At 33.5% G+C, this 24729-nt stretch overlaps 1 protein-coding gene across 2 annotated transcripts in view; it reads right to left on the bottom strand.

Annotated features, from left to right (window-relative positions):
• Positions 1-24729, bottom strand: part of LOC106464194 (bicaudal D-related protein homolog) — a 63077-nt gene that overhangs the window by 7399 nt on the left and 30949 nt on the right. Inside the window, exons 2-10 of one of the 2 annotated variants that reach the window (XM_013924319.2) lie at positions 21975-22190; positions 13084-13200; positions 7987-8133; positions 7589-7765; positions 6433-6576; positions 5612-5821; positions 4856-4981; positions 4429-4565; positions 4009-4129 (exon numbers count right to left, since the gene is read on the bottom strand). In XM_013924319.2, the coding sequence (XP_013779773.2) occupies positions 4009-4129; positions 4429-4565; positions 4856-4981; positions 5612-5821; positions 6433-6576; positions 7589-7765; positions 7987-8133; positions 13084-13200; positions 21975-22190 (1395 nt within the window). The remainder of the gene's footprint in view (positions 1-4008; positions 4130-4428; positions 4566-4855; positions 4982-5611; positions 5822-6432; positions 6577-7588; positions 7766-7986; positions 8134-13083; positions 13201-21974; positions 22191-24729) is intronic. The other variant, XM_022391897.1, reaches the window with a different exon arrangement.

Below are 24729 nucleotides of genomic sequence, written 5' to 3'. Positions count from 1 at the left end.
GAAGTTACATCTAGTTGGTGCACCAATGGAAAGAGTAACCATTGACATTGCTTGTCCTTTGCTCCAAACTCGTGCTGGAAATAGGTACATTTGTATGGTGATGGATTATTTCACCAAGTGGCCTGAGGCATAGGCAATACCAAATCAGGAAGCTACAACTGTAGCTTCAGCTATTAGTGATTTCTTCTTCTTCAGGTTTGGTATGCCATATGAACTGCATTCAGATCAAGGTCGTAACTTTGAATCAGCTGTGTTCCATGAATGCTGCAAGTTGTTTGGCATATGAAAGACCAGGACAACGCAACTCCACCCACAGTCTGATGGGATGGTAGAAAAGTACAACTGGACACTGGGACAAGAATTGGCAAAGTTTTGTAATAGTTGCCAAGATGACTGGGATGTCTTGCTCCCCCCACTGTTGATGGCCTATAGAACAGCAGAGCATGAAGCCACTGGATACACTCCAGCAAGGCTGATGTTTGGTCGGGAACTTCGGTTGCCAGTGGACCTGATAACAGGATTCTCGCCTTTCGAAGAGTTGCCTGAAAATGTGTCAGAGTTTGTGAAAGTGTTATCTGAAAGGATGTATGATATTCACCATCAATTCCATTCAAACTTGAAAACGTCTGCTGATTCCATGAAGCTATGTTATGATAAGAGATCTACTGAAGTCAGCTTTGTATCAGGAGACAAGGTGTGGTATAATCCCAGGAAGACCAAAGGGAAGTCTCCTAAGTTGTCTTCTTCATGGGAAGGCCCATATGGCATAGTGGATCGTCCCTCAGATGTGACTTTCCGAATAAAATGTGATCGCGAGGTAAGCCAAACGTGGTGCTTGCCAACAGGCTTTGGCGTTATCATGATCCAGGATGTTTCAGTTGGAACGAAGTGAGCAACCATACAATTGATGCTGCTGAAGACGTATCACCTGAAAAAGCCACTGTTGAAGAAGAAACTCTACCTGGTTTTGAGAAGGAAAACAGTGAAGCTGTTAATGAAGTTACTACCACTGATGTGACTGCTAGCGATAATAGGATATTTCCTGATGGAGCAGATGAACCCCACGTGAAACAGAAGCCAGTGAGATGGAGACCAGTACGGAAGAAGATACGTCCTATAAAATTAAGAGATTTTGTTGTGGTTTAATTTCAAGTTTGTAAATTCTGTACATTTAATCAAGTTATTGTTAATTATCTATTGGTTAAATGTAAGTGGCTATTGTTCGGGACGAACAATACTAATGAAGGGGCAATGTTACGACAGCGGAAGTCACGTGACGCTGGGAGCATGCGCGCTGTAGTTTCTAGAAGGATCACGAATTTGCCCAGCAACTCTAGTCTGATCGAGATGCCCTCTTTTTTAATATATGACCCTTGCAAAGAAAGCCAGATGGAGATAGAGATAGATAATTGAGTCAAGCGAACAGTAGGCACTGTAAGTAAAGTGTGTGAATCACTGTGATTTATAGCGTTTGTTATAAAAATTGTTAAGTTTAGAGGGAGGAGGTACGTACTGACTGTGAAATTACTGTGTATTAAAAGTTTGTATGGAAGAAGAATAAACTGGGTTAATCAAGAAAAGACTTGTATCACTGAAGTTTCTCGGAAAGAATTTATATCGGAAATTAACAAACAAGCAGATACGCAACAACATGTATGGTTACTAAAGAGAATGTGATATTCCTTTGTGACAAATCCTATTAGTTTCTGGAAAACATACTTTGGAAATACTATATCTTCATTCTGATATATCCACCATTGGATGAGGGTAAGTTTATGGACTTACAACGTTAAAATCCAGGGTTCGATTCCTCGCGGTGAACAGAGTGCATATTACCTAAAATGCAGCGTTGCACTACAAACAACAACAACAAAAGCATTCTGATATAATATTTCAACTGCTAGTTTTAAAGTATCTTCCAAAGGAATATCAATTTGTAAAGATTTCACAGAGGATTGAGTACGTTATATTAAAAAGATGCTGAATATGCAATTCAGTATATCACATGACAACCATAGCCGACATAAAGTCGAGATAGAACAAAATGTATCAGAACTACATTTTGATACTATTTGATCGCTTTTGGAAAGGGTATGTAACAGCCCATTCAGACACAGACTATTCATACACTCAGGTTATAAAGATGTGTTCAGATCGCGGATTTACAATTTATAATGAAACAGTCAATCGTTGATAAAGAAAAGCCCCATGAATTGGCAGTGAATGGTGTTGACTAGTCGCCTTCCCTCTAGTCTACCACTTCAAAGTTAGATACGTCTAGCACAGATAGTCCTCGAATAGCTTTGCGCGAAACTGAAAACAAACATGAATTTAAATGTCCGAGGTGTAATCCTAGGTATATAGGTTCGACCAATTATTATGATAATTTATGGGTAGCAACACTCATAAAATAACAAACGACAAATAATTAATCTGGTATTTACGTGATGATGTTAATTTACGTGAATAGTTAAACATCACAATATGTTTAAGATTCTTGCTAAAGCACATAATGAGAAGAGCTCATGTATAAACGAGAGACACTACTACACAACATACGTCAGAGATGAACCAGACAAGTTAAGCTGTTGAACTAGTATTAATATTATTTTAAATGTCATATGAAGAGAGAAAACAATGATAAACAGTCTAGTGGAAGTAAGTAAATGATGAAAGATGGCAAATATTACACACTGACGATAAAATTGATAAAACTGAGGTACTAAATTATACCTTACATTTACGTCTGTGATGAACATTTTCCCTGCGTAATCAGTGTTAACATCTTAGTGGTGATAAAATCACATGATTTAATTCACAACCACTGAATTAGGGAGTTCACATAATATGAGTTTGTATTACTATGAACATTTTATGTGATTAGATAATAGAAGTAATTAATTAAACATTATTTAATTTCTAATCACACACACATTAAAAAACCCATCGTACTTCATTGTTTCTAACTTGTGAAATGTTTATTACAGAGAAATACACATGTATATATAAAAATAGCCATGCAACGTTTCGATCTTCTACTTAGGTCATCATCAGGCAAGAGCAAATAACGATTATTTGACACATCAGAGAATACAAGATTAAATAATATTCTAATCGCGTGAAGCCAGAAGAACAATAAAATTAACCAACAGTATTACTGACTATTTATAAACAGTATCTATGGTGACGAAGAAATGAGATTAAATACCTTTACTTTTTTATTATATTTTTTATTTTATTCTGTATAAACTTCCTATTTATAAAGTGGTTTATTATAAATAAATTGTTAGTATAAGTTGCTTTCAAACAAATTAATGAAGTGAATAGGAGGATTGTTATATCTAAAACAGGGGACATTTGTTTTATGGATAAACTTTCTTTGATTAACAGTTCAAGGTCGGAATTACCATTACAAAGAATGGTGAATCCTGAGTGAGTTGTTGGATGTCCAATTTCATGTCTGTGGTTCCGGATTCTCGAAGATGCGAACGGTAAAATGTCGTTTAGTTTCCCCGATTTCAATATGGCACCTGCCTGGCCAGTAAAGAGTGAAACGGTGTGGCACATACCCATTTACGTAAAACTGAGAAACATGACAACTGGCCGTTCAGTATGTTTAATTAGTTTATGTCTGTACTAAAGATAATAATTACGTTGTTAACCTGCAAGTAGATATGGCGGCTCGTGGAATTAATATTCCATTTGTGGCCCTAAAAGGGCTTGCTCCAAGCCCCCCACCCCTGGTGACATCCTTGTAATATTAAAGTGCTCTCATTTAAACTAAACGAAAGAATAGGATCAACAGTCACTAGGTGGAACCACTTTGGTGTATATTAAAGTAGCATTTAACCAAATAAATTAGTAGATAAATTATCTGCCACTGTTCTAGTTGCTGTGATAATTCCACTTTTAAACTAAACCAAAGAATAGGATCAACAGTCACTAGGTGGAACCACTTTGGTGTATATTAAAGTAGCATTTCACCTAATAAATTAGTAGGTAAATTACCTGCCACTGTTCTAGTTGTTGTGATAATTCCACTTTTTGTTGAATAGCTTCCATAAGCTGGCTGTTAATGTGCATCATATCAATCCTCGTTTTTGCAAGCTGAATCTCAACAGCATTCTTTCTGTTTAAGAATAACATATCAAAAATCACACACACACACACATATATATATATATATATGTATTAAGCAAAATACACAATATTTAAATAACATTTCTCCAGTCATTAATTTTTTTGATATTTCTTATGAAATTACAATAGCAAATTAATTTAATATCTAAAACTGTTGGAACCAGGGCAATCTTTGTCATTGATTTTTTGAAGATTAACATATATCTGTAATACAAAAACGTCTTAACTGTAATTTCAGTGTGTTTCATAAAATATTTGAACAATAAACTAAACTAATTAAATGAATACCGTCCCACAGCTCCATCACGAACTTCCCATGCTTTCTTAACAATTTCGTCTTTGGCTATTTTACTGTTTCCTATGTCATCTCGCAATTGATCTCGCTCTCCTTTGAGAATATTTATTTCTCTTTCATGAATGGCTGCCTAAGAAAAGTTAAAGAGGAAATCTAACCTATATTATTATGATTATTTATATCATGTTGTTACAGAATTTAAACCAAATCATATCTTAATACAAGTTTTTAACAACATTGTTTTCAAGATTCAAAAATATGCCTATTGTTTCTCAATCAATGAAACTTTTTTCTTGTTTTCTATATTTTATCTTTTTGATTTCCTCAAGGAAAAAAATTAGGTGACATTTTCTTTTGGCAAAATTTTTGTACTTTGAGTATTGAGATTATAATATTTTAATATTTGGTAAAATAACTCACCATTTTTGTAAGTTCTAAGACACTTTCTTCCTTTTTCTTCACATCATTAGTTTTATCTTTAAGTTCCTTCTGAATTTTATCCAATAAGTCTCTCTCACGTGATACTGTCTGACAAGACGAGCAAGGCTGAAAATAAAATTATGTGTTTCATCAGCTGCTAACGATCTCTTTGTTTCCTTTACAACATAATAAATTTAATATTACTAAAACCTGTTCTAATAATATATTAAATTAATCCACGCCACACATGATCTTGATCTTTGAAAATTATAAAGAGGACTGGTCTACCTGAAAACCTACACTTATGATGCAGTTGCTCTTGTTCAAGTTGGGGATAAACTCCGACTGGTTGTTACTCAAGCTAAGCCATTGGTCCTTTAGTGAATGTCAATAGTTTTACCTAATTCTGTTTAACATTATCAAATTCGAAAAAAGAAATAAAAGATGTACGGAACCCATAAGATATAAAATAATTTTACCAACTTCATTTGGCAATAAAAGTTACTGTCACACAGTAAGATATTTAAATTCAACAAACGTACATAATATATATTTCTAAAATTAAGAACATCAATTGGTAACTATAATCTTTCTATTGATATAATATTACATTTTCTTATTCATGCTTCTCATGAAACTTATATTTAGCAACATAAGGCTCCGTATAAGCTGTTAAAACGTTTGTATTTGTACAAAACCAAATTATGACATTTCTAGATATAAATAAATAGAACACAAGTTAATTTTAACACGTACTATTTCATTATAATTGGCAAAAAGGTCATGCATAAGAGCTCGTAATTCTTTAAGCACTGCAGTTAACATCCCTACGCGCATGTGATGTACTTCTACTTCATCTGGGGAAGACTGAATGCCACTGTCCATTGACAAACTATCTCTTCTTCTCCTCAGGTTCTCACATAACTGTTTAATCTGGTGGTAGATCTCACTTAGTTCTTTTCGTAACTGAAAATAAAACATTTATCAATTTTATTGCTTTACAGTGAATAAAATTTATTATACAATGCATTATCATAAAGACAGAAGATGAAAGTATCCATAAAAAAGCACAAATACTCAAATTAAAGGAAAGTCAAAACGTTATTTCTAGGAAATTTACAACTGCAGTTGACATGGTCAGTTACAATACAAATAGAACACAATATCATTAAATAGATATCACAAAAAATTCATATATAAATTATATTTTTACAACTCTAAATTTAAATAAATACAAGACAAAATAATCAATTTCACCCCCACCCCCCCGAAATAAAAATAAAGGAAAGTGTGGTTTTAGAAAAATTGAAAATGATGACTTAACCTCTACTGCTGGCAAGCTGAGATCAAGAATTGATATCTTCAACATACCCAGTAATACAAAAAAGATCATATTGGTCCAATATTCTTCTTCATATTTAATCTTATGAATACATGTTAGCTTTTCCTGTGTCAGTAATTACATATTACATTTACTAATACAATAATTGCTTCAGTTTAATTTTAATACATACAAAATGTGAGCTACTAATGATCATTTTGTAGTGCAAGTGGTTTCTTAGGAGCATTTTTTTTACCTTCCAACTATCCTCTGAATCTGGAATTGGAAGTCCAGTAAATGGTGACATTTCAGAATCATCACATTCAATATCTTCATCTTCTAAGTCTCCATTGATACCAACCGATAATCCTGGCTGTGACTGTGACCTATTTCTGCCATTCTGTTTATTGAACGAAAGTTTAAAATTAAAAATAGTATTTAAAGGATATTTAAAAAGCACACTCCAGCTCCACTATAATATGTGTGTATAGATGATTTGGTTAATATTTATCAAGGATAAAATTACAACATATCACAATGAAAAATTAAAAGAAATGCAAATGAAGCAACTATTTTATTACCATTTTTCACTTCAATTACACTCATTTAGTTTTTTGAAATCAAATAGTTCAAAAAGGTACTATCATACATATGTGCAAGTTTAATTTTTCAGGAATAAAGGACTATCATACACCTCTCATATATTTAAGTAGGCAATCTTATAGCTCTCAGGTTTGAGAACCTTTTACCTTTAAGTCTCCTTCACAATAAGCAAGTAAGCTAATCACATTTGCATCTGAAAGGCACATAGGTGCAAGGCTGAGAAAAGTATTGTTCATTTGAGGTATTATGGGACAAGTTTTGAAATGATTCCTTGTAGTTTAAAGCACTTTGGGGGTTTAATGTCCATTACATAAGTAAGTGTTAGGTACTGGAGAATGGGTGTCATTGAATAAACTCTTAATTGTTTAATGATTTGAGTATGTTTTTGCCTGTGGCTTTAACTCCTGTTTCCTGTGGCAAAAGCTGATAAGAATGGTGGAACAATCCTCTTTGGATAGGATAGGATGACAATCCATTGCAAATTAACTCTCAGCTACTAAGTGGTACCCATTATACAGTTAGGTAGACTGAAGGAGTTAGGGTAAAGTGTCTTGCCCAAGAGCACAACATAGCGCGGAGAGCCTTGAATACACAACCTTTCAACTACAATTTCTTCATGATACTGATATAATGAATGACCATGGCTTACATAAATTTTTAATCACAAATACTTAGAGCATATTTACATAAATTCTAATAAACAAATATGACCATAATGCTCAATAATTCAAGATAAAATTCAGTTTAAACAGAACCTTTCATTTTTGATAAAATTGTTAGTTAAGATGGCAAATAAACAATGCTTATACCTGACTTCCATTTAATTCATCTTCTGTGGATGAGGTTGATGACATTTCAATTTCATTGTAAATGGACGTTTGCCCAAAACTGGGGGAGCTACATCTCCTGAGAATGTTGTCTATTTTTGCTTGGAGATGGGCATTGACATGTCTAAGCTCTTCAATGTCTCTTTGCTGGTTTCGGATCTAAAAGTTTGTACAATATACAGTGTCTTTCTCTTTCTGACACTTTACAACAAGACAAAAATATATATTGCTACTCAGATTTCACCAGTAAATGTTTATAGCTGCAATAAAATATCGATTTATGACAGATAAAATAACACTACCTAAAAGCAGGCACATGAAAAACAAAACGAAAATATTGACCTAAATTTAACCAAATATAAATAAGATGGCAAATTTACCTGTTGCTCTTGTTCTTTGTTATTACGTTCTAACATTATGATTCGATCTCCAGATTCTTCTAAAGTCAAGCTGAGATTCTCACGTTCCTCTCCAAGACTCTCAATTCTCTGTTCCAGATCATATTTCCTCTTCAATAAGATATTGATCTAGTGAATAATTCAACTTCTTTTATATACGAAGTATACAAGTGGTATATAGAGTTGTTGTATAGAAATGTTATATACGCAAATACATTATAGAAATATTTTAGAATTAAAATTTTTTATTACATATTTTTATAGTTATTACAATTTTATGTTATGATTTAATATATATATATATTTTATGATCTTCTAGAGAATAAAACTGAGCATACTTGTAGTTAGACTTCCAAAGAAGAACAATCTACAAGTGTACAAAATAGAGTCAACACAGGTAATTTTATACAGAACTTGATAACCTTTTGGCTACGTATCAGAGACGAGTTGTGTCCAGGCAGACTATCTTCCAAGAATACTTTAATTCAATGAGCAATGAGAGTTTGATTATTCAAAGATTTGAGTGAGTAAATGTGTTAGCAAAACATTACTTTTAATATTATTGTCAACTAAACCTGAGCCCGCTAGTTTTTGTGAGGATTTTAATTATGAATTTATATTATATGAATCCATTAATCAACATGCACTCAGAAACTAGAATGGCTATATGCAACTAACAAAGATACTAAAATGAACAAACAATTCAAATTATTTTGTCCAACCAGGCCCTCAGGAAAAGATGATGTAGCGATCGCATTTTTTTTTCTACGCGATTTTAATAATGCATCGTTTTATGGATAAAAATGTATTAGTTATCCTGAATTTTATGATACACATTGCTTTCCATAGCCAATTCTACGTCATGACAAAAATCATAAATAACGTGCTTAAGCCATGAAATAAAAGCAACATAAAGATTGCGGAATAACCTAAAATACTCTTGAAAGAACTTGTGTCTGATAATGATGCTAGAAGAACAGAGCAACTGCTTTGACAAATTTTGTTCATTTTAATAAAAAGTTTTTAATATTTGATTCTTCTTCGCAAATCATATTAAAGTTGTTTAAATTTTAGCTGTTATGAGACATACATGTCAACGTCAAGACACAGATGGTAATAAAGTTATGTCCATCCTAACTTTAATAAGCATCACTTTTTCTAAATGTGTTCTGAAACCAAGATCATTAATGTTCGTGCCCCGTGTTTAGAGGTAATTGCAATAAATTGTTCACACATTAGTATTAGAAATGATATACTGCATCAAGATATTGAAATACGAGAGTAGTTTATGAATAGTAGGTGACTATACATACATCCAGGTTTGGCCAGGACAGTCCCTGTTTTGGAATGTTGCCCCGGTGTCCCAATAGATCCTTTTCGTGACTCTTAAATGTCCGGATTTTCATTTCTATCAGTAAGCTGTAAGTTTTTATACTTGTTTTCAATACTATGAACCATTGATAATTGTGAATCAATAGATATAATGTTTTAATTGAGTAGGGAAGTTATCACATACAGCCTTTTTTTGCTTCCTCCGAGGATGGATATAAAGCCAGCCGCAGCAGAAGATATGATACCATTATTATATTGTGTTCTCTCTTTCTCTCTTTGTTTTAGCGAGTGCAATAATTACACAAATGATGATGATAGCAAACCATTTATTGAAATATGTTAGATCTGTGTTAATAAATATTTAGTGATTTTAATTGATGGAGTATAACGTTGCCCCTTTTTTTTCTTGTTTTGTACTATTTCATATCACATATCTAGCTTGTTTTATGAAAACTGAAATTGCTTGAACTACGAGTCATTGAATATCTTTGTCAGTTACTGAATGTAGGTAAGGTGGCACCCCTATTTCATTGCGCATGTCTACCAATCAGTTAGCTTACAAATAACGCCTGGTGTCTTTTGTGTTTACGTCGACACTACAATGAAGAAGTTTAATGTAACTTTAAATACAACAGACACTAGGTGTGAGGCAAGCAGCTCCACTCCATTTAATAGCATACAATTACGTTACCTTTTAATTACGTCGACACTACAATGAAGAAGTTTAATGTAACTTTAAATACAACAGACACTAGGTGTGGGGCAAGCAGCTCCACTCCATTTAATAGCATACAATTACGTTACCTTTTAATTAATGAGAAAAAAAGACCGCGGCCCGGCATGGCCAGGTGGTTAGGGTGCTCGACTCGCAATCCGAGGTCACGGGGTCGAATCCCCGTCCCATCAAACATACTCACCCTTTCAGCCGTAGGGGCATTATAATGTTACGGTCAATCCCACTATTCGTTGCCTTCCCTCTAGTCTTTCACTGCTAAATTAGGGACGGCTAGCGCAGATAGCCTTCGTGTAGCTTTGCGCGAAATTCAAAAACAAACAGAAAAAACCGTAGCGCCCCGAATACCTTTTTGAAGGAATAATAGAGCCCTCGTGAAAACTAAACTAGTAGTCTGTTTAGACGATGTATAACAGTTATCTTTAAGGAATATTTGTTTAAGGAGCATCTGTAAAGTTACACAGATGGAAGGCTGGAATAATAATAAAAAAAGATTAAAAGGAAGGCAGCTTACTTCGAGTTTGTATAACTTGCAGAGACTTACTCGGCTGACATACATTCCACATTACATTTAAATTTGTGACATACATAATTACACTCTGTGTACAACTACAAATAAAATAAGTATCAGTGAAATAAATATTTATTAACAAAATAGAATGCACTTTAGTTTAAAGTTTAAAAAAAAAAGAAAAACACGTGAACAGTTATCATAGTTTGCGAATCTTCAACAGCGTATTTCCGTTGTCCCCCCGGTAGTCAGCGGTACGTTTACAGACTTACAACGCTAAAATTTTGGGTTCAGTTCGCAGACAGCCCATTGTGTAGCTTTGCGTTACAATAAAACAAAACAAAAAACTGTTGCTGTTAGCGACAAAATTAAAAAAATAGAATTTTCTAATTTTACATTTTGATATATCATTTAAAATTCCAGTATGCCATTCGAACATATTTGTTTTATTAATTCAAATTCGGATGATACAGTAGCATAAATAAGTGATAATATTATAAAATACCAGGGATTTCAGTTATTTACACTTTTTTTTTTTACAAGAGCATTATTAATCATTTAATGTATGTTCTTATTGTGCATGGTGGGGAATAGATCAAATATATCAAGAAGATGCAGAGATTTATGCATGTCTTGTTTCTAGAATTTTCAGTAACCATCTAAGTTGATTTTAAGAGTTACATATCTAAGTAAGTAATTTCGCATACCTTAGACGCATGAGAATCAAAATTTCCCTATTTTAGATAGATTATTCTAGCCATAATTTGAAGTAGCCTAATTAACGAACTTCAGAGAAAACATACTTATTCGCAAAAATACAGTTTATTTAAAAGTAAAAATTCAAAATTGAACTTTATGTTTCTAAAGGGGAAAAAAGGCTACGTTTAATAAGATTTTACATCGGAACCGGACAATTTATCATAGATAGAAAACTAGTAATAAATGTGAATCTAATAAATGTATCATGTAAAATTACAACAAATAAAGGTACATTTTTCCTCATCTTAAGCGCAAGCTTTAAAGCCATTGATCAGTTATATATTGATTCATAATTAACATTTTTATTTTGTTATCACACTTTCAGAGAATAGTAAGTTAAACCTACTTGATTATAACAATAGAACAAATATATAACTGGTTTTCCTTTTATTTTATCTTTTTAATTGTTTTTGTTTGTTTGTTTGCACAAAGTCACAAGATAAGCTAAGTGCAGATTTTAACGGTGTAAGTCAGTAAAACGTTTCGCTGATCCAAAGTGGGGCATACAAAAGGCATAATTAAACCAGTAATTACAAATTCGTAACATCATAAGTAATGTTATAGGATGTTAGTTTTCTTAATGTTAATAATAACATTGTGTATGGTCAACTTGGAAAGACTGAACGTTAGTTGCTCGGCACTCTGTGTGATAGTTGGTAACCTTTGCAGTACCATAGCGTAAAGAATATTCCTGTCCACTCAGCGTCCCCCGGTGGGTCAGCGGGAAGTTTCCGGACTTACAGTGTTAAAATCCTGGGTTCAGTTCTTGCAGTGGACAGAACGCAGATAGCCTATTGTGCATCTTTGCGCTAAATAAACAACAACAGACTTAGCTCCCAGTCCCACCCAATAAGAGTCTGCATAATAGTTCTCGTGCCCATATACGTCATACGTAGTGCTTTTTATTTAGCTCCCTGTAACTTGTCTCAAAGGGTTTGAACTTCTCCTACCCGTCAACCGTAAGTCTGGGTCCACTAAAAATTTTATACCTGGTACATACATATACATACAGCTTCTTATACACAAATGTAACTGAAGAGCTAAATCCATGTACAGCCATTAGAATTAAATGTCAGATATATTCAATAACAGTAACTTTTTCACTCATTCTAATGTTCGAAATTGAAAACAAAAAATGAAATATTGATAATTATGAAATAAGTAAATTATCTTGGCTGATGCATTTTAGCTAAAGTAATGCTGAAATTATTTTGATTTTATTTTGTTACCAGTTTCCCCATAGACACACTTACGAACTAATTTCTATTGTTCAATTTCAAAGGTTCGTGAAATTGATCATGATTTAGCGCATTTCTTATTTTATTAAAACAGAGTTTAATTTGCGCCATTTAATATCATTCGGGTTGTTCTTGTCTCTTCATTAGATCTTCTGTCGAAGTTTAATATTCTCAGCACGGAGGCCGGAAACATCGAGAGGCGGTCAACTGTGGTGACAGAAATCCTTAACAGAGAGCTATCAAAAACACTAACGACATAAAAACAGTTCCTGTTCCGATATACATTTGTAAAGGCAAGACCAAAAAATGTTACTAATTACACTCAACTTGTTCAAAGATAAATAATTATAAATAATAAACAAGAGTAACGTACAAGATATTACAGTTTCTCAAAACCTAGACATATAAATAAATGCTGGTTTCCTTTATGTTTTAACACTGATCAAACAAACTGTAAGTACAGTTACAGTTCAAGATATAAAGTAAATGTCCGAATAAGTAGATACCTCCTCCCTAAGTCCTTCCAACTGCGACACGTGGTCAGTAAAGTTCGAACGTCGGACAGTGAACTGCTGCCGTAGTGACTTCAGCTGTCCAGTTAGGTGTTCCTCAGACTTGCTGGCCTGAAACAACATGAGCATTTAGAAATATTTACAAACGATAGATACGTTTTATAGGAAGTTGTATCCGTTAATTAATTTCGATATGTACATATATATTTTAAGTTACTTCTGTTTTTTGTTTTAGGATTTGTTGCCGAAGTAGTGTCTATGCAGTAACCCCGTTTTGTCTAACCTGTTAAAGTGTTACCTCACTAGATGTCGCTAGTATCTTCAACATTAAAATTGTTGGTGAGTGGTGAGTTAAACATCATACGTTTTTAAGCTTGATAGTGCCAGTAATTGAACATAATAATTATTTATCTCATTTATCGTTAGTTAATACCACCTAGTGTTACTCCAAATAATATTAAACACAACAGAAATATAGTTAGAGGTACTCAATGCGACACAGGAGCGTCGAGAGCCAGCAAGGGTCCAGGAGCAAACATACTCGCCTGGCGCCCCTTATTTCTTTCTCTTTTTTACATTTTAAATAACTTTCTTAAAAGCTCACAGTATAAGCGTAAAAACGTGCTTTACGGCATAACCAGGGCCGGACTCCTTGGCAGTTGCCCCTTTTGCCCCCCCCCCCTCTCCTGTCGGACCTGAATTAATACAACCAGACAAAATTTTCTATTTATACGAATATAAAAGCTTTTATTTATGTGCTAAATATTTCATTTCCTGTGATACTTGTGATTCACGTTTTATATTGAGTTAATATAGACTCACAATATGCTATTGTTTTTCAGTTACCAATTGTTTGTTTGTCTCAAACTACACTATAGTTATATATATATATGTACGCATTAACCTTATGTTTGTTCAACTTGCGGTACCCCTAGTAGACAGTACTAAACTCTTTGTCTTGAAGCTTTCTTGCCTATAAATACAAATATTCGAATCCGTTTTTAATATATGAAGGCCTCACTTATTTGTGGTTGTAGAAAGTAAGCCTTATATTCACATTATTTTTGAAGTTTTTGCACCCCTTGTACGAAAAATCTGAATTTCTGGTTTCACTCTTTTTTTTTTCAAGGACTGAGTGTAGTCTACTGATTAGCGTGTCGATTTGTTTGTTTGAAGTTAAGCACAAAGCTACACAATGGGCTATCTGCACTCTGCCCAACACGGGTATCGAAACCCAGTTTCTAGCGTTGTAAGTCCGCAGACATACCGCTGTGCTACTGGGGGCTAACGTGTCGGATTAGAGATTCGAGGGTCTTAGGTTTTTGATGTAGTAATATCAAACATGATTCGCACTTTCAATTGTGAGTCCGTTATGATCATGACAGTCAATCCTTTTAATCAGTTAAGGATAGCCGTTTCAGGCGACGGGGGCTGCCGACTGGTTGCTTTCCATATGATTCGCAGTTTAAAATTATGGATAGTTAAGCCTAAGCAACTTGTGTCTCTGGTATAGATATAAATAACACTAGATTGGAAGTCACGCAATCGGCCGCCATTGCTATGTGTTGAACTTTCAAAGCCCGCCAGTCAAACTGACAATGGCAAGGCAATTTATGGCCGTTTTCCATATAAATTAGACGTTTGGGTAATTTTGTTATTTGATTTTAATAAATTGTCACTCCAAGATAATCTAAACCTGATTTTAACTTACAAATTATTGCAAAAATCGTTCACAAAACACACATATATTTGATCTGTCATATGGAGAATGCATTGGATTTTAGCCCAGAGGGAAATCTTAAGATTAAAATCTGTTCTTTGTCTTCGGTGTTTATTATATGTCACAAAAAATATACATATCAAATATTGAGATGAACAAGAGGTGACGCATCATGTCCTTTTCTTGGGTGGGGGAGAGGAGAATATTATTTATGTATCTGCACTTCTAAACATTCAATGTTCTTAACTAAAGTGGATGGAAATAATTAAAAACATTTATGATATAAATATAAAAAAAAATCATTCGGATATATTTGTGTATTTGATACAAGTGCTTGAAGTATATATACATATACAACATGAAGTCCAAAAGAAGTAACAAAAATCATTAAACTATTTCATCAATGATGCATTAGATATACTGCACTAGATCTAAATACAACAAATTTAGCAATGTTACTCTTTTAAAGGTTCCCTTTCCTCTTTTTTACCGAGTTATGACCGAATGGTTATGTTCTCCCCCCCCCCTTCACCTATTACTAGATCTTTTTGGATCTGAGTCCCTTCCCTTCTAATGGTCTCTGCAAGGTCTGATAATTAAAAACTTGAAGTGTAGGCAAAAACGTTTGTTGTAGCTCTCCAATTTTTATTGCAGCTTAACTCGTGTACATAACCATTATATTATTGTAATGCAAAATAATAATAATAATAACTTCTCATGATACTCTACATTGATCATCTTGGTGAAATTCAGTTTAAGATATTTCACTGAAATTATTATTCTGTAATCAGAACAAAATCTTTTGGATGAAGTGTTAACATTCTCTCCATTAGAACAGTGGCTTTCAAGATCACCCTGTCATTAAAACCAAATATCATTCCCCATAGTGGAATTCACCTTTGAATGTCGACATAACAAAGTCAGGTTACTTAATTATGCAAAACATTTTATTTTACATAGAAATCATATATTACCGGTGTAGTACACGACTGGTGCAGATAAAGCATGAAAATAGTGTTTATATTTGATCTGATATATTTAACTGATGTTGACTTCAGAAAAATATGACAAGTTATGAAATTGCAAATTATATAAACTTTCATGTGCAAATAAAGTTGTAAGTTTTAAATATGTCAACTTTATGGGTATATGCTTAAATAATTAAAAACAAATGAGACGTTGTCTAATCTTCATGTCATAATATATGTCCAATATTTGCTGTAAGTACCTGCGCGTCTTACTCTACCATGTACATACCTAAATTTTCACGACCAGTACATTTTCCTATCATGGACACTTCAATACAGTTCATAATGGTCCTTTTTACAACTTGTATAAATTTACAATTGTGCAATAATTTTAGTCTACCAGCATTTATAATAGCAAATCAAAGGATTAAAATATAACTCCAATTTTCTCTCAATACCTAAAATATATTTTTTCAAAAAACGGCCATTTGGGTAATGTATGCCACATAGTAATTTCACAAATCATACAAATCTTAAGTATAGAAATACCAAAGACATAGGCCTAACTTTTCCAACTGAGTAGAGTACATTATAGTGGATTAATTTCAAGAACACTACAGGAATATATTTATCTACGGCATAATTACCAATTTTCACCATTAAATGTACAATTCATAATTATATGCTAGTCAAATTCTGCTAGTTCATATGAGAATCAATTCTGTAGTACTTTGTTTTTATGTGAACATGAAAATTGATAATCGGTAATGTGCAAAACATTTAGACATCCAATACACTTAACTGATAGTTCACACACACATTACAATTAAACTAGAAAGGCATGTGCATATATACTGTAATAAAACTACGCTCACTCTGTTATAAGCACTCTTCCAAAAATTTCACAGTTACATTAACGTGTTTTTGGCCACTTGTACTGCATACTGATTATTTATTATAATAACATTGACAGCTCAAGGATTTTGGACTGGAAGGGACCACCTGCAAAAATGTAATCTCTCATGTAATTCTGAGAATGAGTCTATTGACAGTATTAGGCCTATGTTTGAATTGTTTCTCGGATAAGTCATAACGTCACTGATCAGACTACCAGACAAATTGACCCAAATTTTCTCTCTAAGTGGTATGTTTAATAAACTTCTACCTCACTGATAGCATCAAAGTGAATGTGCACAGAACTTGTACCTGTAGACAGTGTATGTTTTGGCGAAGTATCTGTATAGCCTGACTGGCCAGCAGGCGACATCAGAATGTCGAGGATGATTATTTCAACTTATATGAGTATCTAATATTGTCAACATTTCAAATCAAAAACTGACAAACTGTCCTGCCGACTTGTATAGGTGAAATACCTGCCAAAAAAGAAAAAGACTCGCATATATACTTTGAAACTAGATGTAAACATCCACTCCAGTTCGATGTTGCCCCCATGTCCACGGCGATGTTACCCACTGTAACTTAATATATTATTGAAAAAAAAAGGTTTTAATTGCTTGTAGAATGTAACACCCTCTGTCTTCGACTCTTGGTTACGGTATGTGTAGCAGTTAATGGCATAGTTCTGTGTTCCATTCGTTCTCAGCCATTTTATATTGTCTGCCAGTTCGAACTTCAACACATAGCAATGACGAATGCATGCGAACATGCCCCTCAATGATAAAGAGTAGTAACTGGCCAGTCTAGTATTATTTATATCTATGGTCTCTGGCCTTGCCGCTTGTTTTCTTAAGCACAGACAGTCTTCACTTATAGAGACAAAAAAATCTTTTAGACATAGTAAACATTAGAAATCTGCTGAATATATCAATCACATTTTGTTTTTAATTATTTTTGATTTTCAAACGAACATAAATGTAGGCCAATTACAGATGATAGCTATTTTGATAATCTTCATCTTAATGTTATTTACCGTAGCGTAGTCAGATGTAAATTATAAGGTTTAAGTTAAAGTGCGGCCGTTTCCAATTTTGACAATGGACCTAACGAGGTTTAAAATCCGTTTTTTTAAAGCTGTCTGAATTAGTTTTTGTAACGATACGTATGATTTTTGTGAATTTATACTTTGTCCAGTCTTGAGTTACATGTGTTGAGATACGATCAAATATTTTGTATAAACCTTTCACAACTTATTGCCATTGTTGCAATATATTAGATTAACACGAAGACACAGGGTTTTAGTCAGAACCATTATCTGAGTTTTTCTATTAAAATTCTGAGCCATCTTAAGGTGACCTTAGGCTTTACTATTATCATTTCAAGTAGATGTGTTTGGACTCCCCCAATTTTAGCAGTGGTGCTATTCTTTACAGCTATATTCGGGTAAGACAAAGCATTTGTTTGTAATTAAGCACAAAGCTACACAATGGGCTATCTGTGCTCTGCCAACCACGGGTATCGAAACCCGGGTTCTAGCATTGTAAGTCCGCAGACATACCGCTGTGCCATTGAAGGGCTAAAGACAAAGCAAGATGTTAAGCACATCAGATTTTATTATCGTTAAAAGTTTTTTCATTGTTCTATCGAAATTCTTGGTGAGATTGATAAAGCTGGAAATTGACTGGCCGCAATCAACATGTTGAATAATGATTTAGGACCAGAAAAATAAATAAATAAAACACTGAAAGTTTTATCTTGGAACTGACGTAAGAAATCTGCATCACTAGTTCATTACTCAAAAAAGAAACTCCAGCTGGAACACCACAGGAAAATTCTAGTTATCTGTTTATTCAAGCTTTACATGTATCCTGTTTTGACAGGAGGGCAAGTAGTGATCAAGGATAGTAACCGTGCCTAAAGCTGTACAGACAGAATTGTGACTAACGAAAGGTGCATGTGTCTCTGTGAACATTCATATGCCATCTTGTTTGTGCATGTAGTAACCAAACTAATATTAGTGTGCGTATCTAAACCTCAGTACTTAAATTTTCATTGCTAAAAAATCCTGCTTTGAACTCAGTCTAAGAATGATTGCTGCATTAATGTTACCTTCCAATTATTTCTTGTGTTACCGTTATCGCCAACAACTTCAACATCAACCCAGAATTATACCCTAATATATTATAATTTTACTTCATGTTCATGAAGCATGATATGAAATAACAGCTTAAATATACTTTTATGTTATTGTGCATTAAATATTATAGTAGGATTTTATGTTTTCGATTGTCCAATTTTCTTTTTGTGAGTTAATTATTTAGAAATTTCACAAACTTATCTCATCAGTCTGTTAAGATTAATAAAATGCTTAAAAGGTCTTCCTAATTCACCTGTAAATGGTGCAGTTTGGATAAAAATTTGAAGCAATCAACAATGCTTCACCGAGTATCGTCTTGCTTCGTTTCTTTTGGAGTCTACAGCAAGCTGTAATTTGTTTTCTCTTTGATGCTCAGTTCAGGTTCGCTGCCTGTTATAATTTCTTCTTTAATAGCCAGTAGCCGCTTACTCGTATTTAAGTAAAACGTTCTTCGGTCAGTGATCTCGTTTAACACATTACCACCTGATCGGAGTATATTCTGCTCTATCCGAAAAAAACCCCTGTGTTACTACTGGTGCCTTTTACTTTCATTCTTTGTCTTGCAATCAGTAAAATAAACAACACTGCAATCCACTCTAATCTCTTTTATTCTTTCTCTCGAAATTTAATTTTGTTTTAAATATAGCTTATCGATACAAATAAGTTATTTTCTTCTTAGAAATAAATTCTTTACACTACAAGTTCTAAAAGTTAACTTAGCTAATGTTCCTTTATGGATTTAAGTTCATCGTAGACGCTAATGAAACAATTTCACTTATTTACCTATGCTCAGGTATATCAATAAACAGAACTAATTAAACACTAACTAACAAACTCAGTCAAATAATATCTCATTAATTCAGACTCAACTTACTAACAGGCTCAATAATCATATACTCTAGCTTAACTCGTGTTTGATGATGCTCAAATAGTTTCTTAAACTTTCAAGAAAGTTCTAGTCATATAGTTACGCCAATTACTCTTCGTCAAACTTCCCTCTGATCAAATAGAAATACAAACAAATGAAACAAATTATAGCCAACAACGGTATTAAACACTTACTGTAATTCATAACAGCAAGTGCAGATAAATTCGATGAAATACGTTTTCAATGTTACGTAGAGAATATTAATATCGGTATCGACTTTTGTTTTGTTTTGGTTTTTTTAAAAAATTTCATTAGATCCATTAATGGTCCACAATTCGTGCGTTTTTAGGGCCCTCTCGTATACACTTCATAGAAACGACTGTATACATGGATTTGGCTGCTTTAGCTATGGGGAGTTCGTTAAAAAAATCAGTACTTTATAACAAAACTTTTCTGTGAATATTATTTTTCTCGCCGTCATTTTACATATCATTGGTATTTACTATGGAACGCACTACTTTGCAATAAAATCAGCAAATCACAACATTCACATTATGGTAACAAATTTGTAGACACTGATGTAAGTTACCTTCGCTTACAATTTCTTTGTTATTGATAATTGAAATAATACAAAATAATGAAAACGTAAAGAGTAGTATATTAGTCATAGAATATCCTTCAGATATGTAAGTTTTATTGCAAACTGTTCTTTATTTATAATTACAACAATATAAAATAATGAAAACGTAAAGTGTAGTTTATTAGTCATAGAATATCCTTCACATATGTAAGTTTCATTGCAAATTGTTCTTTATTTATAATTACAACAATATAAAATAATGAAAACGTAAAGTGTAGTTTATTAGTCATAGAATATCCTTCACATATGTAAGTTTATTGCAAACTGTTTTTTATTTATAATTACAACAATATAAATAATGAAAACGTAAAGTGTAGTTTATTAGTCATAGAATATCCTTCACATATGTAAGTTTTATTGCAAACTGTTTTTATTTATAATTACAACAATATAAAATAATGAAAACGTAAAGTGTAGTTTATTAGTCATAGAATATCATTCACAAATGTAAGTTTTATTTAATGCAAACCATGTACCGAATAAACTGTATAGGTAGGTGTAACTATGAGAAACGCGTATGAAAAATTGTTGCAGTGTGAGCCAACATAAGTTTTTGCCTCATGAAAGACAATGATTCACGAGGGTTATAGCTAGTAAAATAGGATGTATATATATAAATGTGAGAAGGTGAACTGTTATCTCAAGCGGAGGGAGTTCCTTCGAACCCCTGATCCCCACCCCTAGTATATTTTACACAAAAAATTCTTAGTCAACTGATAACGTATTTTCGCAAAGCATCGCGTCAAACTTAGCTACAGTTTATAATAATAGGAGTTCGATTACACTAACAGTTGATATTTTATCAATTTATATGAAATAGATGTACATATTGTTTGTTTGTAATTTAAGCACAAAGCTAAACAATGGGCTATCTGTGTTCTGCCCACCACGGGTATCGAAATCCGGTTTCTAGCGTTGTAAGTCCTCAGACATACTACTGTGCCACTAGGGGGCAGATGTACATAATTCTGTACTATGATATTAACGTCATAAAAGGAGAAATAAGAACCACTGCACAAAAAATAATATCATATATTCACGTTTGTGAACAGTAATATATATTCCTTAGATAAGATTAGGTATTTTGAATTCATACATTAGAAAAAAAAAGACTGCAGTCGAAATAAGGCGATGTGAAAGGCCACAAAAATTCAGAGTGAATATAATAGGAAGCCACAACGTTATCACAATTTTGATCTTATAAACATCGTGAAAACTAAATCTATTTTTTTTTGGCTAGTGAGGATTTTTAAAAAGAAAAATAGAATGAAAAGACTATATTATATTGTACATGTTAACCAATATAAATTCACCACGATTAATTTTATCATTTTAGGTTCATATAATCTCCTTAGGTGTAAGTCATACTTGAATATCAACTAAAATAGCAGGCATCACTAGCTCGAACCTCTCACCGCAAAAATCAACGTGTAAAATAAAAGACTCTAAAGGACAAATGTTATACCCATTGTTTAAAACAGGGAAACTTGTTGTAATAAGTATATATGAGGTCAAATGTCTCACTTTTCGTTAGAAGAGTCAGGAGGCAACTTATAACACATATATATTGTCAAAAAGGCAAAGGACACGACTGTCTGTTTCAAAATAATGGTTAGTTTATAGATCCAAACATAACCGCAAGAAATCTTACCCACCTGTCTCAAAGCAGTAGAAAGTTTGTGGTTTTGTTCCTGAAGCTCATGAATGAGTTTTCTTTTTTCTCTCTCAGTGAACTTCAGCGACACCTCGTGGCCTTCAAGTTCGTTCTTCAGCTCTGCAATATCTGCCAAAAGTTCTGCCACGCGACTATCATATTCTCCCTCCACAGAGTCTAACTTTCTCTTCAAACCATGCTTTTCCTGCTCTAGAAGCTGTGTAACATAGAGAAATATAATTGTATTATTGCTTGAAATGTAATCATTGTTTAATCCAAAACCAATACATTGGAATAAAAAGTGAGGAGACAGACAATCGATAAAGAAGTAGCTGTGCAATGTTATTTTTCACATGCATTGTGTTAAGATCAAATATGTTCAATTCAGTTTCGAATCCTCGTCCCGCCAAATATGCTCGCCCTTTCAGCCGTGGGGGTGTTATAATATGATTGTCAATTCCACTATTCGGTAGCCCAAGAGCTAGCGGTTGGAGGTGATGACTAGCTGCCTTCCCTCTAGTCTTTCACTGCTAAATTAGGGACGATTAGCTTTGCGCGAAGGTAAAAATAAAAACAAACAACAACAAAAAGTCGAAACAGTCATTCCTAAAGAGTTATTTTCTTTTGAAACTGTAAGTATTAATGAAACTGATGAAAACAACATTTCCGGTAGAAAACATACATAGTTTACTAACAAAACTACAGACAGTCTCTGTAGAAACTGGCCCGGTACTTGCAAACCTTTCGACGCGTATATCTTTACACGAAACGTAAACAAATAGAAAAGGAAAAAAAAACGAAAAAATTGGCGCATTGATATTATGTTTGTTATGAATTTCGCGCAAAGCTACACGAGGGCTATCTGCGCTAGCTAGTGTAAGACTAGAGGGAAGGCAGCTAGTCATCACCACCCACCGCCAACTCTTGGGCTACTCTTTTACCAACGAATAGTGGGATTGACCGTCAAATTATAATGCCCCCCACGGCTGAAAGGGCCAGCATGTTTGTTGGGACGGGGATTCGATTGCTAGTTGATCGTCCTATCCACCTGGCCCTGCCAGGCCCATTGATATTATGATAGTCAGTTTTCCGCTTTAAAAAAATGTGCAGACTTTGAGATTATAAGTGTGATATATCATTAAACATCTTCGACGATTAATAAAAACAATTGATAAAACTTTTGTTTCAATGTTACAATGCACTCAAACACGCGCACATACATACATAGAATGAGTTATCAAAATCTGAGCGCAGATCAATGCTGAAATTTAATTAAAGTTATTCAAAAGACAAAAATAGGCATGTTTAAGAATTGAGCACTATTTAAAAAAATCTTTCAAGTAAATGATGACGTTTGTGATTAAATCTACCGTTTTCACTTCATAACACACAAAGCTACGACAATGACTTAAAAAAATAGAATCTCAGAACATTTGAGTACACCCAGTATAGTGGTTGACCAGTTTAGTAGTTGGATTGCAGAACAGTAGCGTACACTCATTATAGTGGTTAACCAGTTTAGTACTTGGATTGCAGAACAGTATAGTACACTCAATATAGTGGTTAACCAGTTTAGTAGTTGGATTGTGCTCGGGAATTTATCTTAGTCGTCCATTTCTATGAATAGGTCCAGTTTCTCCTAGTAGCCACCTATCGTGCCTATATATAGTGGTAGAATTATTTATGTAGGCCATTGTTGCATATTCTGTCCTTGTAAATGGCAATGTCATAAATCAATATAATTTGTATGTACATCCAGCATGTCTGAGCATCCTCGAATTCTTCATGTTGGCGTATCTGCAACATGCAAAAACCTTGGCTCTGACAGCATACAGATTATATGTTTTCTAATAGTTAGCACTATATATATATATATATATATATATTGAAATTTCTTCCTTCATCTGTAAAAGGCAGAATTAAGGGTAAGCGATCAAGAAATCAACTTTATCTGTATACTTATACGGTTCCTTGGTTCTGACGTAGAATACTATACTGTTTTTCTTGTATTCAAACTGAAAATTACACAAAATTAACTAAAAAAATGTATTTGTTTGTAGTTATGCACAAAGCTACACAATGGGCTATTTGTGCTCTGCCCACCACGGGTATTGAAACCCGGTTTCTAGCGTTGTAAGTCCGCAGACATACCGCTGTGCCATTGGGGGCAAAAAAAAAGAAAATAAAAGCACGTTTTGATTTTGTGGTAAAAATCAATACACAATTTTATTTGACCTAACTCGTTCGGTGTGAAGAAAGAACTTTTCAGCACGTAAAAATCCCAGTCTCGCTTGCGATTTGGGAAACAAATAAAATTTTCGATTTTATATCAGCACATGAAAAACTTCTTTTTTATTTTGTTTTAAAAAACTTAGACAGACATCTGGGGTTTGTGATGAGCAAAATAACAAACAGCAAAGGAATATGAGAGAGAGAAAAAAACAGATAATTTACGTACGAAAATAATCTATACTATTATTCTGCTTGTTTGTGTGTACGACCGTTACGCTTTCTGACCGAGAACCTACTGCATAAGCATGCGTAGTTAGAATGTTTCCTCAAGGAAAATCGCGCATGCGCAATATTCACTCGACGACAAACAGTCTACCCGCGGCAGAGAGCTGCAAAGCTCGGTGATTAAGTCGCTACAATTGCTGTATGAAACAAGAAGTAACAACAAAAGGGAAATGTAAATATACTTTACTAACCATTTTGTACACCACAATATTAAAAACTTATCAATGTTTTTAAAAAAA

This window comes from Limulus polyphemus, unplaced genomic scaffold, assembly GCF_000517525.1.
Source record: "Limulus polyphemus unplaced genomic scaffold, Limulus_polyphemus-2.1.2 Scaffold1584, whole genome shotgun sequence".
Lineage (NCBI taxonomy): Eukaryota > Metazoa > Arthropoda > Merostomata > Xiphosura > Limulidae > Limulus > Limulus polyphemus.
This window is presented reverse-complemented; position numbering and strand designations above follow the sequence as displayed.